This window comes from Vigna angularis, chromosome 9 (assembly GCF_016808095.1).
Source record: "Vigna angularis cultivar LongXiaoDou No.4 chromosome 9, ASM1680809v1, whole genome shotgun sequence".
Taxonomy (NCBI): Eukaryota; Viridiplantae; Streptophyta; class Magnoliopsida; order Fabales; family Fabaceae; genus Vigna; species Vigna angularis.
In genome coordinates this window covers 26,984,027-26,997,701 of record NC_068978.1, presented here as the reverse complement: position 1 = coordinate 26,997,701, position 13,675 = coordinate 26,984,027, and the positions used below count along the sequence as shown (strand labels likewise).

At 35.1% G+C, this 13,675-nt stretch overlaps 1 protein-coding gene across 1 annotated transcript; it reads left to right on the top strand.

Annotated features, from left to right (window-relative positions):
• The first annotated feature begins 6,886 nt into the window (after positions 1 to 6,886).
• Positions 6,887 to 10,524, top strand: LOC108347088 (uncharacterized). Its single transcript, XM_017586205.2, has 3 exons — positions 6,887 to 7,214; positions 8,831 to 8,952; positions 10,293 to 10,524. Exons 1-3 carry the CDS (start codon positions 6,958 to 6,960, stop codon positions 10,325 to 10,327), a joined length of 414 nt encoding a protein of 137 aa, XP_017441694.1. The 5' UTR covers positions 6,887 to 6,957; the 3' UTR covers positions 10,328 to 10,524.
• Positions 10,525 to 13,675: the final 3,151 nt, after the last annotated feature.

The following is a 13,675-nucleotide window of genomic DNA, read 5'->3' as shown; positions in this document are numbered from 1 at the left end:
TTTCCAACTCTGATGCTGTCTGAACGAACGTCCTGAAATCAATCCTCATCAAAACCGAACGCTGCCGAGCTCCAAGGACGAACGCTCATAAAACCAAGGACGAACGCTCCCAAAACAAAGGACGAACGCTCCCAGAAAACAAGGACGAACGCTCCTAGAAAACAAGGACGAACGCTCACTGAAACCAAGGACGAACGTCCAAGATCCACACCGAACACTTAAAACCGAACGCTCCCTTATATCCAAAAACCGAACGTTCACTTATACTCAAAAACCGAACGCTCGTTATACCCCAAAAGCCGAACGCTCATAATTATCACAAGGCCGAACGCTCAATTACTGAGCCGAACGCTAGGATCCATCATTTAGGCCGAACGCTAAATCATTGGACGCTTTGGACGAGCGCATAAGATCAAACATCCTCAAAGACCGAACGCTCTACATAACCTACGGACGTTCGTCTTGAGACCAAGGCCGAACGTTCAAGATTACTCCACGAAGATACTAAGTTACGGACGAACGCTCATAATTCACTGTTTAAATACCACTTGGACGAGCGTCCCATATATTATGACGAACGAACGCGGACGTTCGTTCAGAACCGAACGCTCAACAATTTGGACGAACGTCCAATTTCACCAGAATTGGACGAACGTTCAGAAGTTGACCGACCACTATTTGGTCGAGCACTGTTAGGACGAACGTCCAATTTTGACTTCCCAAAATTGGACGAACGCGCATTCTGCAGAAATTCTGCAGAATCGCACCAGAATCCAGAAAGCCCAGAAAACCTCCATTTTCATTCCTTCTTCCCAGATTTTACCCAGTTTTTCATCAAACACTAATAACTCAAAAATCAAGGAAATAATTCAAGCTCCCCTTACCTCTTGAAGACTTCCATGTAAGTTTTGGGATCAATCTCCTCCCAGACGTGCAGATCAAGATCTTCCAGGAACTTCAGCAGCTCTTCACTTCCTTTTCCAACTCTTGATGCAAGAACTCCATCATCACCAGATGCCCAACTCAGGTCCTCCTCTAAGCCCCTTCCAAGGTTGGAACAGCTTCCCATGGGTGCTCTTTGGACGGGTGAAAATGGGAGAAAGGGTTCCCTCCCTTTGGTTGCTCTCCATCTCTCTCTCCCTCTCCTGCCAAAAATGAATCCCACACCTTGCAAAGCTTCCCGTAAAATGCACCCCCAATAATTGCATCTTGATAGTCAAAGAGGTGGGTGACCACCATGTCCCCACCATGTCCAAAAAAATACGGGTCTTACACTTCTTCCTCTTTTAGCCTTCCAAGTTCCAATTCATGCTCCCTGAGCTTTCCAAACAGAGTTGCCATATTCATGTTGGTTAAGTCTCTTGATTCTGATATGGCTGCCAACTTCTGTTGAGACTTTTCAGGATCTTGATGTTGATCTCCTCTTTGTCAAAAACCTTGTCGAGAGCCATTAGATGATTTACTATATGTGTAAATCTTTTTTGCACTTCATAAATCGTCTCACTAGCTTTCGTCCTGAATAGTTCATATTCTTGTACAAGAGAGTTCTTTTTGGCCCTTTTCACCTCTTCTGTTCCTTCATGCGTCACTTCAAGAACCTCCCACATTTCTTTGGTCGTTCTACGTTGGGAAATCCTGAAAAATTCATCCATGGTTAGTGCAGACGCAATAACATGTCTTGCCTTTACATCATACTGCGCTTTACGGTTTTCATCCTGAGTCCACTCTGAGAAAATTTTCAAAACATATTTTCCATTTATAACATAAGTGGGCTCATATGGACCGTTTAGAGTTGCATCCCAAACTCCTTTATCCATAGATTCAAGAAAGATTTGAATCCTTATTTTCCAAATGGCATAGTTTTCTCCAGCAAATAAATGATGGTTTATTTGTGGATGCACCTTCACCAAAGGTTTGAGAATTGAAAGCCATTTTTCAGGATCAATCGATTAATCAGAAATAGTAATCGATTAGTTTTTCAAATATTTTATGAAAACCAGCTCTGGTGCCAATTGCTAAAATAGAATGACTCAATTTCTCACACCAAGAGGGGGGTGGGGGGGGGGGGTGAATTGGTGAAGTGTAAAAAAACAAAAGCTTTTAAAATCTTTTCCACAAAAAATGATGTCTTTATACTTTTCTTGAATCGCAAGGTAAAAGATTTTCAATGCAGCAGAAACTTAATCGAATAAGTACAAAAAGTAATCGATTGAATAAAAGAGAGTAGGAATCATAAAATTCAAACAATGCGTTTTTATACTGGTTCGGTCAACCTGCCTACATCTAGTGTCCTTCCAATCACGGGAAGCAAATGCACGGTAATGATCAATGTTTTTACAACAAGATTTCTACAGAAGACCTCATGTCAAAAATGTAAAACACTTCTCTAACCTTCTAATCAAATTATAGGCAATACACTGCTAGAAGAGGTACATTGAAGCACCAACCATCTATATCTAGTAGTGATAACGAGGTTGTTGTTCAGCTTACCTAGCAATTACAAGCTAGTGACTAGGCTTATGATGATCTAGAACAACAATTTGTGAATCTCCAAAATCTGGTCTTTGCCTCCAAAAGCATAAACTATGGTGCAATAGCCTCACTTCACCCCAACATCGTCCCAACAATGATGCTCAGTCCAATCACCTCAACAACAAAAACAACAACAAAATATGAAGAACAAGAAAATGATTCAAATGATTATGTTGATTATTAGAACTTTTGTTAGTATATAAACATTTACTTTAAAACTTTTATGTTTGTATTAATGACACTATAAACATGGTTTTAATGTTATAGATTTGATTGTCAATTAATTGTCTAGATTTTCTAGTTTATTTGCGTGGTTTTATGTTCAGATTCATTGATTCATTGTGGTGGAGAAATAAAAATTATCCATTACACTTAAATTTATCAACCAATTTATCGACAAACTTTACTATAGAATATTCGTTAGTAATGTCCCATATTGGATCTCGTCATTACTGACGGTTAATATCCATTTTTAAACTTTTTCGATAACATTATTGGGTATCGTCATTACTTACTGTTAATACCCATATTAAGTCTTTTCACAACACTTAGGAAAAGAAACATAAAACTTTTTATTTTTCATAATGCTTCTGCCCTTGTTGATTGTTATAAAAGACTGATTGGAGCTTTATCTCACTAACAAATGTCTTAATATTTTCTTTGTTGTAAAATTCGTGAATCAATTTTTGTAGAATCTCACCATTCATTACCACAAAGTTGCTCAACAAATTCTTAGATAAATCAAATCTACTCCTGAACAAGGATTATTCTTCCCATTTAATTTCACTATTCAAATTGAAAAGTTTAACTATCACTAGTGCAGAAAGGGGCATAGACGTCCGTTCTTTAGGCCTTTTAACGTCCGACCTCCAACGGACGTCTATGCGGGTGACGTCTATGTAGACGTCCGTTGTGTCAGCCCGGACGTCTATATAGACGTCCGCTGTGTCAGGCCGGACGTCTATATGGACGTCCGCTGTGTCCGGCCGGACGTCTATATGGACGTCTGCTGTGTCAGGCCGGATGTCTATATAGACGTCCGCTGTGACCTCTCGGACGTCTATATACTACTGCAGAAAGGGCTTTATTAGACGGCTTATTTAGGGTTATTTAGGATTACGGGTTAGGGTTATTTAGGATTACGGGTTTGAACGTTTGTTTGTGCACTGCAACACGTCTGAAGAACAGATTCAGAACGAAAATGGAAGAAGATGGAGGAGTAAACGACCTAAAAATGTAGGCCAAAAAACGCCGCCCAAGAACACGCAACAAACTGCACCAAAATGCACCGAAAACAATTTTTAATCGGTCCAAATGAAAGATATGTCATCACTGAACAATTTAATCGGAACAAAAGTAAGATTAAATGACCCAAAACACATAAAAACCAACCTGGAAATGCAAGGCGCAGAGGGAAAGGTTCGCATAACTCCTCGCGGGTTCGCGTTTTGGAGTGTGTATCTTTATTTTAAACGTCTTTTGAACGTCAGTTGTGGCGGGGGCCGGACGTCTATAATATAGTAGACGTCCGGCCCCCTCTAGAACGGACGTTCAAGGGCTGACAGCCAACTACCCTGTCAGCCTCCTGAACGTCCGTCCTGAAGGGGGACGGACGTCCATATATAATAAACGACCGTCCCCCTTCAGGACGGACGTTCAAGAGGCTGACAGGGTAGTTGAACCCATCAGCCTCTTGAACGTCCGTCCTGGAGGGGGACGGTCGTCTATTATATATGGACGTCCGTCCCCCTCCAAGACGGACGTTCAAGAGACTGACGGGTTGTACTACGCTGTCAGTCTCTTGAACGTCCGTCCTGGAGGGGGACGGACGTCCATATATAATAGACGACCGTCCCCCTCCAGGACGGACGTTCAAGAGGCTGACAGGGTAGTTGAACCCATCAGCCTCTTGAACGTCCGTCCTGGAGGGGGACGGTCGTCTATTATATATGGACGTCCGTCCCCCTCCAGGACGGACGTTCAAGAGACTGACAGCGTAGTACAACCCGTCAGTCTCTTGAACGTCCGTCCTGGAGGGGGACGGACGTCCATATATAATAGACGACCATCCCCCTCCAGGACGGACGTTCAAGAGGCTGATGGGTTCAACTACCCTGTTAGCCTCTTGAACGTCCGTCCTGGAGGGGGACGGACGTCCATATATAATAGACGACCGTCCCCCTCCAGGACGGACGTTCAAGAGGCTGACAGGGTAGTGAACCCATCAGCCTCTTGAACGTCCGTCCTGGAGGGGGACGGACGTCCATATATAGTAGACGTCCGTCCCCCTCCAGGACAGACGTTCAAGAGGCTGAATCTTCAACTCTCATATCAGGCTTTTGAACGTCCGTTAGAGGGGTCTGTCGTCTACTATATTATAGACGTCCGACTCCCTCTAGGACGGACGTCTTCTTACTCAATTATTTACGTTTATGCCACCGGTCAATTATTTACGTTGGAGTTTTCGTGAACGGACGTCTATGGGGTGACGTTAAAAATCAATTCTGCACTAGTGTATTCAAATCCGACCTCATGTCCTAATAGTTCGCATTATACCCTAGATATTGCATCTTTCTTGGATCTTCTCTTATCTCCAAGAAATTCATCTCCAAGAAGTCCATCTCCTAAAAGTCCAAGAAACTACATACCTCGTTTTCTTTTGAAGTTTAATATTGTGACTTGACCACCCTGTGTACCAAAATCACAAATAGATAAAATATACAAATTAATATTCATTTTATATTTATAATAAAGTTTCACATACAATCTACTAAAGAGACTAAAAAAAATAAAAAGAAAAAGAAAAATAGCTTCAGCGAAAAATGTCTTGTGTGAGTAAAAGATTATTTACTTAAGCAAAAATCTTGTTGAGAGTAAAGGTTGAGAGAAACTACATGTTTTCTTTAGAAAGATTCCTTGAATGAAAGTAGGATTGAAAAGAATGTTGGTTTTTAATTGAGCATCCTACCTTTGATTGAAAATGCTTCAATTAAGCAAAAATTACAGAAAATTAACTTCATGCAACAGATCTAAATTTGTTTTCAAAGTTTACCCAAAATTCATTTAACAAATACAACTTTGAAAATAATTAGTACAATCACAATTTGTTCAGATATCATCATTTGTTCCTTTTCAATTTTACACTAATCGTTCAACTCAATACACACACATCCACATAAAAAAAAACATTGAAAAGCCATAGGAACTAACTCTAGTAATTTAAACCTTATTCAAAACTCACTTTTAAGATACTATATACCTTATGCATAATTTAGTCATTATATAATCTTCTCAATTAGAGTATCCAATTTAATTTTTTTTTGAAACAATCATCTATTAACCAAAATTCAAATAATACTCAATTTTATACATCTAATATGTTTTCAAATAAAACATAATTCATGTATAGAAACCAAAATCTTGTGCCCGAGTTACTATCACAATCATTTAATTTATTCTAATACTGTATAAAAAAAGTAACTTCTCTTACCTTTAATTCATTATTTCAAACTATCTTCAATTCAAACAAGAAAATTAATAAAAAAAAAATTAATGACATAGAGCAATATATTTAAACAAAAAAAAAATTAGTATAAGCTTAACCAATTTGAGAGAATAACTTTTTTTCAACTAATCCTACAACTATTAATGATAAATCCAAAAGAAAAACTAGAAGATAAAGAAAAGTCAAGATAAACGAAAACTTATTTTGTTTAAGAGTTTGATCAATTTAAAATAATCCCTAAGTCCCTAATTAGTATAAGATGTGATTAGGTTATAAAAAATATGAAAATCGGGAAAAAGAAATTAAAAGAAAGGTAAAGAGAAACATTTTTTTACGTGAGATATGAGAACATGATAAATAAATGATGCCATTTTAAAAAATTATTATTATAATAGAAAATATTATAAATTATAACAAAATTGTATATTTCAAAATTAATTATTGAACTCTATATATTAGTATAAAAATTATAAAGCTTAAATATATTATTATTCTTAAAATATAGTTAATTTTCAGTTGGTAAGTTACTTTTCTTAATTTTAGATCACTATAATTTTTTTAATTCATATATTATTTTCTTAGAATGTTTTTAATGTGTATTATTTTTTCTTACTTTCATTTTGAATTACAACCTTTGAAAAATATTTCAAAGAAATAAAAAAAGAACAAATGTTTTGCATGATACAAAACAAATAAACAACAAATATTTTATACGAATTAAAGTAAAATAGAAAAAAACAAAACCATTTATTTTTTAATAGAATCCAAAATCACACCAACATATTTTGAAAACCAAAATAAAATACAACTAAATGTTAAAAAGTATAAATTTCCAACACTATTTTCTTCTTAATCCTCATGTTTTACCAAGAATTCTGCATTTTGCCCACCCGTAACATTGCAGTGTTATCGCAGTTGCGATGGCTTCACAAGGATGCAAGCGATGCCCTCAGCACACTACCCATCTTCAGCCGCAGCAGCACTGCCTCCACTGCCCCCTCCGCCGTCACTGCCACCACTGCCCTCTCCACAATCCCCACTTTCACGCTTTCAACTTACTCAAACCTCAATTTCAACCATGTTTCGCTCCCTTTCAGAAAACGCATCCCAATTTTGAGCCTCTGCATAATCATCATCATCATCAACAACAACAACAGCCCATTTCTTCTGATTCTCCGTAAGTTCTTCTATTCTTAGCTTTCTCCGTATACTTGGCCACTCTTTGATGGAAGTTCGGGGGAGCGGAAGGGGTTGTTCTTAAGTAAATTGGAGAAGAAGTTTGGAACTTTTGCGTTCATTTATTTCTTGTTTTAATCTTTCTTTAAATTAGAAAATGTATTTGTTTTAAATATTTGTACGGGAAATAATGAAAACAAACAACAAAATAGTTATGTTCAGTGTTTCCTGTGTAAATCTTTGAAAACAAGAAATGGAGTGAAAGTACTGGCATCTTTATAATCAAAAGGTGAAAACAGAAAATAAAACCGCCGCGGAACATCCTTTGGAGATTGTGAAAATTGGAGGAGCTTGATGAGTTTTGAAATTGAAGAATGTAATTTTCTTTTAATATTTTAGATTAGGTCAATGACTTGTTCAATTTTTATGAGGGTACAGGAAGGGTTGTGATGTGGTTGTAGTTGCATGGAAATTACTGAAATTTGGGGTATATAGGGACTGCAATTGCGGCCTTAATGTGGTTGCAGAGAGCTTGGAAACACATTGTTGTGGTTGTGGATTGTTTTTGAAAATCATGGTTATGAAAGCCTTGAGATGATGAAGCTATAATTGGTGAACAAAGTTTTTAAGATTGAAAGCGAGGTTGAAGGAGTGCTTCATCATGGTTTGTGTTTTTGTGGACAGCACAAATCGGATAACATGCCGAGTTAAGATGTGCAGTCCGCAGTCAATTATGTTTTGAGTGAAAAAAATATTGTTTCAGTAGAGCTTATTGATCAAAAAGTAGAGGGTTGAAGTTCTAGAAATGCAGAAAATTTACAGGATTAATTAGTAATACTATGGAATGGACAATGACTGGTTGTGCATAAGTCTTTTGACTAGCCCTGGTGCCCAATCTATTTGTTTGTACTGAGGCGAGATGAAAATTATGCTTCCTACAATTTGATAAAATCTTCGGAAGAACCATGCCACAAAAGGTAGTTTTTGTAGTTGGAGAGTCTATGGGTCATATAAAACTGACACCAGAATCACATATTTCCAACGTGAGAATCAAGTCTCATACCTTGCATCTAGATTCTAATAGATTTCCAGAATAAAATAAAGGAACAACAATAGTTTGAATTATTATGGAAGAAACTCCTCTGCGTTGAATTACTGACAAATCTGTGAACGGTTATGTAAATCAATTCCGTAATTGAGCTATGTCTCTCCAATGAGAATTTTCCCTTGAGATCTCAAATGAACTATATATCACCATTCTGTTAAATGTACCAGTTTATTCTTGATATATAACTACCATGATTAGTTTGCATATTCCATTATTCTTTCTTGCCCTGAAAGAGCACAATAACAATAACTGACACTGTCTCTTGTTAATTTTTATTAGATTGTAGTTGTTATGCAGTCATGATTAACCTGAGAAATATAACTGTACATTTTTGTTTCTGCACTGTTTGATTTGTCGTTGCATCTGTTTTCTTGTTATAGACTTTTTATAGATAGGAAACAATGAACACATTGAATCCTAGGTTTTGAGTATGACTACTTCAAGTATTCTATTTATCCTTTTTTTTTATCAAGGTCGGGTAATCGATTTGATACTTTTGATTGTATCAGGATTCCACAAGAGCTGGAGCATATAGATCATGATGGTGAGGAAGAGGATGATGATCCAGTTTTTGTTCTAACCGATGAATGGAGGGAGTTCTTTGCAAAATCTGAAGCTAGGAGAAAATTGGGTAGCTAATCTATCCTTGCTCTTTCTCCTAAATGTATATGCATTTGAAATGTAGTTTATGTCGGCTAATGTGTCTAAGTGTCTGTTCTTTTCTCAACTGAACTTGCTATTTAATGGTATCGTTGGGTGAGAGGAAAGAAATGGAGGAAAAGAAAGTAAGTGAAGAAGAAAAGGAGGGAAGAGATATAGGTGAAAAATATAATGAAAATAAAGGTTGTTTGATGGAACAGACAGAAGGTAAATAATATGAAGATTAATAGTTTGAGATTGTTTAATTAATTATTAGTATTGTTTTATTCATTTATTTATTGTTACTATGATTAGAAAAGCCAAAGGTATATTTACAAACTTCTATAATCAATTATGGGTGTCCATAAAGATTATGACAGTATAAAAAAATGTTGTGGTTTGTATTTTAAGCAGCATAATTCTTTATATTCTGGTGGATGATAACTTTTCATGTTTTTCTTTGATATATTGTGCAGGAAAGGAAAAGCCTTTTAGATCCCACCATTTTTTTTAAATCTTTCTTTACCTTTTACTCTCTCAAATAACCATTTTCCACTCTTTTGCTTCCTCTCCCTCTCTCTTTCACCAAACTGACCCCGAGAGTTGAGCGTGTCAAATTCGTTTGATTCTTTGGATTCAATTTTATTTTTTCCAATTAAAATTTCCCTCAAACTCGAAGATCAAGTCGGGTCTACATAATTAGTGTGATAAAACCCAGTATAATTAAGCCCGATAAGACGATTAGAACAAAATAACTTATCAGAACCTTGATGTTGGGATATGACCACACATCATAGAGCCAATATATAAAGAAATGTACCACACATTATAGGATTTAGGCATCCATAATATCCAAGTTTCTATCATGGTAACCTTCTTAAGAGTTGACATCTTAACTATTTCAACCCCACAACACTTTGTTTGATGACACTTCACTGAATATTTTTGTTGGTCGGAACCTACTACTGGTCAAAATCTTCCATAGGTAACTCTCACTAAGAGAGACTGAATTGATAAGGCACCCAAGTACTTGTTGGGAATCCAAGTGTGAGTTTAAGTCCTACATTGGATAAAAATGAAAATGTAGAGCACTATATAAAAATAAAAGACTCATTAACTCATTGTCTTAAGGTTTTGGGTAGAGAGTGTTGTCAATTCCTTATATGGTTGAACTTATATCTCATTAGTATTTATGACAATTAAATATTCCGAATATATCATATTACTAAAATGAGACTTAATACCGAAGGCCCTATCATCATGCTTAGCAATTATTAATAAATTCAGTAATGGAAATAGTTTCTAAGATTTTTTTTTATGCATGTCATGCAGAGAAAAAGAAGCAGAGCAAGAAGGGAAAGAAGTAAATATGGAGAGAAATGTTTGCTAACAATACTGTTTGGTGGTGGTCAAGTGGTTGTGGAGTTGATGTAGAGAAGGAATTTTGCTTATGCAGTGCTCTTATATTTGTAGTTCAGTTCTTGCTTTGTAAGATGGTGTCACTTTCTAAATTTCATCAACTAATGTCCGACATGTAAAGAATTTGTTCGAATTTCCCAAGTAATTGTGTGTTTATATAAATCATTTCAACATTCTCTAAAACTAGAAATGCTGAATTATGTTTTTCGACTTGAAATTTGTAGGCCGAACTGATGTAATGTCAAATTTTTACTTTTATTTTTGTTAGTTTTTTATAAGGAAACTAAAATGGTATATTGCCATTAATATAGTAGGGTGTGTTTTTTTTCAAGATAAAAGAATGATAAAACGAGTTGGTATGAGGTATCTGGGTGTATCATTGGTCCGTCAATAATAGATAGACATCGACTGCTATTTGAAATGCTTTTTATTCCCGCACCCCTATAATTTTTAGTTCCACCCCCATAATTTTTTAAATAATATTTTATTCTGGTTTATATGTACCGGAGATTTTCTGGAATAAACTTTCTAGATATTTTGGAACATGATTTTCAGAACAGATTTTTCAAAACAAATTTTGAAATAGAAACGAAATTTCTGAAACAAGTTTTTCTAAACACTTGAGCTTTCTTGAATAAAATTTAAAATCTTCCAAAACAGGATTTCAAGAACGCATAAAATGCATTTCAAAATGAATTTTGTGGAACAAGTTTGTTTTGTTTTTCTTTTGCCCAGCATTCTCTTCTTCCCAGCAGTGGTAATGGTGCAGCAACAGTGGCGTTGGTGTAGTAAGGATGTTTTGTAAGAGGGTGCAGTTAGCAATAATGAGCTGCAGGAAGAAAACACCTTTTAAAATAGATGTTTCATCCTGCACCTCCAAGCACTTCATCCTACACCTCTAATTTCTTAAAATACCTTTAATTAATAAATTGTTTATTTATTAATTTTATGTTTGTTGACAATTTCTGTTCCAAGCATTAACTACACCCCATTTTCTCCCTATGAAACATGTAGTCCTGCCATTCACTCATGTATTAAAATGAAACCCTACACTCCATTGCACTCCATTTAAATTGCAGTTGTGATAATCTCTTATCTTCCTTAATATTTTTAAATTTATGTATAAATTTGTATGAGTTTATGTAGTTATATAACTTTTAATTGTTATAAATTAATTTGAATAAATTTATTAAAATTAATAAAACTATTTTAGAATAAAAAAAACTTAACCTGTATTTATCGGATATGAAAATCTGATTCTACCTATATGTGGACATTGGACATTCGATGTTTTAATTTTTGGGTGTCCACATTCGAGTCATGATATGTTATATAAAATTTAATTATATTAGTTATTTAATTATTTTATTTATTTATAATTATTTTTAAATTTATGTATTTATAATTTAGTTCCAAAATTTTTAAATGTTAAAAAATAATTTGTATAAATTATTAGATTTAATAAATATTTTAGAAAAAAAAATTCTAAAACGAAGAGTCGGATATACATATCCGAGAAGGGAGGTATCGAATATTAATATCTGATAAAGGAGGGATCCGATAAAGGAGGGATCAGATATGGAGATTCGATAGAGGAGGGATCGGATATGGAGATCCGACACGTTTATGTTGTGTGCTAAGTATATATTTATTGTGATAGAGGTATCTGGAAAACAAAGTAAGAACATAAGAAGAGGTGGAGAGTGAGAAACACAGCGAATGAGGGAGTGGAAATGGAGTTTGGTCCTCTTCCCAACGATCTATGTTCAATATTCCATGCCAACTTTCACATTCCTTGTCAAGCCAATTGCTCTCACTGGTTTTTGTGTATCAAAACTCTCTCATTCGCTTTCTCTTTTCACACTTCAATCTTTCATCCATCAATTTGCAACCTTTTCATTTGCAGCAAATTGCATCATGCTCATGTGACAGCACACATCAGGAACAAGTTCTTGCAAATGCCCTCTCTGTCGCCGACCCATCACTCTCTTAATCCCCACCGAACACTCTCTCAGCCAGTGTCGTGATCCTGAAGTTGCTCAGATTCTCTCCAAAATTCATACTTATAATTGTGTCTTTGGTGGCCAACCCTCCTCTTTTTTTTAGGTGTCCATCTTCTTTCTTATTGTTTTCTTTCATTTTATTGTACTATTTTGTGAAATTGATTCTGAATGGTGATTGTAGAGAGTGCACGATCTTCCTTTTCTTGCACAGGCTGCTTCGGGAGTTCCTAAACCCTCAAAGATCCCTTCTGTGTGTGGGTGGAGTGTGCTTAGTGCAACCAAGGAGCGGGAAGGACAAAAAGAAGAAGAGAGAAAGTGAGATGCGAGATATTTCGAAATGTGCAGAGATACGGGTGAAGGAAAATATCTTCTGAATAATAACTGACATCCTAAAGAATGTTTAACCATTTAATTTATTAAATGTTAACCAAGTATAGGTAAAATTGTCATTTTGAAAATATTTGGAAGTGTAGGATGAAGTGCTTGGAAGTGCAAGATGAAACACCCTATAAATATTGATCTCTCAATAAGGGGTGAACTCGATTGATGATTAGTCGCCATCAAAATGGAAAACAAATTATTTATTTTATATATTAATTTAAACAGGTAAATTTAATGAAAAATATAAAATATAACAATTATTTACTTTAAATGTTAGTTAAATATTACTTCTCTGATACTAAAATCTGTCTTTTAAACACTGTATCCTTTTTATTATTGGAGTCAAAGCAAATTTGTAAGAGTAGCCCACAAATTATTTTCTTCAAAACTAGTAGGAGACCTGCCTGTACCGACCTCTTTATTTTGTTTTGGGTGATAATTGGAAATATTTTTAAAATAATCTATAAACTTATTAATCAATATATTAAGACAATAATTTTTAATTATTATTATTTTTTTATATTTCTAAAGTTGTAAAATTTTATAGTCATATTTATAAATGGATGGATTCTTAAAATACTTAAATCTATAGACAATAACTTACAAGGACGGTTATAAATCACAAATTGTTCTTAGTTTTCAAGATTTTGAAATTATACATTTTTCATGTGACTCTTCCATTCATGGAGGGATAAGAGATGTATGTGATACGTACGCATGGGTTGAGTGTTTTTTTTTAAAAAAAAAAATTATACATTGAATATGAAAGATAGTAGAAATATTTAATGGGTGACATTTTCTAAATTAAGAAAGATAATAAGAATATTTAATGAGTGATATTTGCGTTAATCAAGAAAGATAGTAAGGACATTTCGGATAGAGCATTTGAATGTATGAAAATTCAAAAACAAA

Bases quoted from the DNA above. Each gene is read 5' to 3' on its own strand.
- LOC108347088 (XM_017586205.2), top strand. From the start codon at position 6,958: ATGGCTTCACAAGGATGCAAGCGATGCCCTCAGCACACTACCCATCTT. The intron at 7,215-8,830 runs GTAAGTTCTTCT...TGATTGTATCAG, and splicing joins CCCATTTCTTCTGATTCTCC to GATTCCACAAGAGCTGGAGC. The intron at 8,953-10,292 runs GTAGCTAATCTA...CATGTCATGCAG, and splicing joins TGAAGCTAGGAGAAAATTGG to AGAAAAAGAAGCAGAGCAAG.